The sequence below is a fragment of the Myotis lucifugus genome, unplaced genomic scaffold, assembly GCF_000147115.1.
Source record: "Myotis lucifugus unplaced genomic scaffold, Myoluc2.0 scaffold_211, whole genome shotgun sequence".
Lineage (NCBI taxonomy): Eukaryota > Metazoa > Chordata > Mammalia > Chiroptera > Vespertilionidae > Myotis > Myotis lucifugus.
Genome location: NW_005871259.1, coordinates 2,312,635 through 2,314,308, shown reverse-complemented (window position 1 = coordinate 2,314,308; position 1,674 = coordinate 2,312,635). Strand labels below are relative to the sequence as shown.

The window sequence follows — 1,674 nt, the reverse complement described above, 5'->3', positions numbered from 1 at the left end:
TTCCTGCCCCGATGGAAATGGTCTACATCTGCGCTGTGTTGAGCACATAGCCACCTGGGGCCCTTGATGGCCCAGCTCTTCAGGGGGCGGGGGAAGCGGGGAGTCCAGCAAGGTTTCAGACCTAACCCGCGCCCTCACTGGGGTGGGAATTCAGCCAGGGCTGCCCTGTCCCTCAGCGGCCAGACCCTTGACAGGCCTCCCCGCCCCCAGCCTGCCTGCCTCAGCCCGTGCGCCTGAGCGCCGGAGCCTACGCGAGGACTGGACTCCCCACCGGCCTGCTAGTGTGTCTCTGTCTGCTCCAGGCTTTCGGCTACCGGCTCCGGAGGGTCATCGCAGCCTTCTACTTCCCCAAGGTGCACCCTGGCCTCTCCCCTGACCTCCCCACCCCTCCGGGCAGCGCTCACACACACACACCGGCCACCGGCAGCTCCCGCGGCGCTGGTACTGACCCTCTTCTCCTGGCCCAGCGAGAGAAGAAGCGGATCCTGTTCTTCTACAATGAGCTCCTGAGGAAAAGAGCGGCCTTCACCAAACTGAGGAGGGCGGCCATCGTGAGGCAGGCGCGAGAGCAGAGAGCCCGAGTAAGTCAGGCCAGGCCTGCGCGCTGTGGCTCCCGGCTGGGCCTGAGAACCACGAAGGAAGGGCTTCCCCCTTCCCAGCCCCCACCAGGCCCCAGGCCTCTGGGAGCTCAGTGAGTTCAGACATGATTCGTGCCAAGGGGCCTGGTCATCTGCTCCTGGACGTCAGGGCTGTGTCCATCTCTGAGCCCCAGACGTCAGCCCAGCCTGAGCTACTCAGAGGACCAGCAGGAAGCAGGCGGAAAGGGGGAATAAGATGTGATACAGGCTGATCGAAGGAAAGCAAGAGGGGTTCATCAGAAACCAGGGACGACGGCAAAGCCACGGGGCCTACTGAGAGGCCTGCAGACCAGAAGCTCGGGGCAATTCATAGGAGGCGGGGAGGCGGGGGCTGGGGGCCAGGGAGGCCTCATGAAGGGCACATGGTATATGGAAAGCGCATTGAGTCGGAAGAACCAGGCTCCAGTCCACACTCCCTCATGAAGCTGTGTCACTCTGGCCATAGGCCTCACTGGACCTGGGTCTCCCTCTGAAGAACGGGGTGGGGTGGGGGGGCAGATCTGCAGGCCTGCTCCCTAGAGACTAGTAACAGAGTGATGGTCAGGTGTAGGCTCTGGTGCCAGAGGACCTGGGTTTAAATCCTGGCCCCCGTCCTTATTACTATGACAACTATATGGTGTTGAGCACTTACTTAAATGCTGTGCCTTGGTTTTCTGTAAAGTGGAGTTACTGACTCCATTTGGGTGTGGTAAGGATTAAGTGAGTTTTGCTGTCGCGGTGCAAGCACAGATAAAGTTCTGAACACGTGTTAGTTGTCATCGTGTGACTCTAGGCAAGTGACCACCTCTCCAACCATCAGTTTTCTCACCTGGAAAAGAGATGATGAGGATGAAAACAATACCTGCCTTACATGGTTATTGTTTGAATTGAGCTAATTTACTTACAGTTTCTTAGTACAGAGCCCAACATTATTCAAAAACAACAACAGCAACAGCAAGTGGTACTTGTTCTTATTCAATCAGCCCCAAGCAAACTCATCAAAGTGAGAATGTCTATTTACTTTTTCCTCCTGTGCCAGATCCCCTACCCCCATGAA

At 57.4% G+C, this 1,674-nt stretch overlaps 1 protein-coding gene across 1 annotated transcript in view; it reads left to right on the top strand.

Moving 5' to 3' along the window:
* The window catches only part of DCST1 (DC-STAMP domain containing 1), a 13,522-nt gene extending 12,589 nt beyond the window's left edge, over positions 1–933 (top strand). The window contains 2 exon segments of the mRNA XM_014463491.2: positions 195–353; positions 468–933. Of these exon segments, the coding sequence (XP_014318977.1) occupies positions 195–353; positions 468–695 (387 nt within the window). The 3' untranslated portion in view covers positions 696–933.
* The last annotated feature ends 741 nt before the right edge of the window (positions 934–1,674 follow it).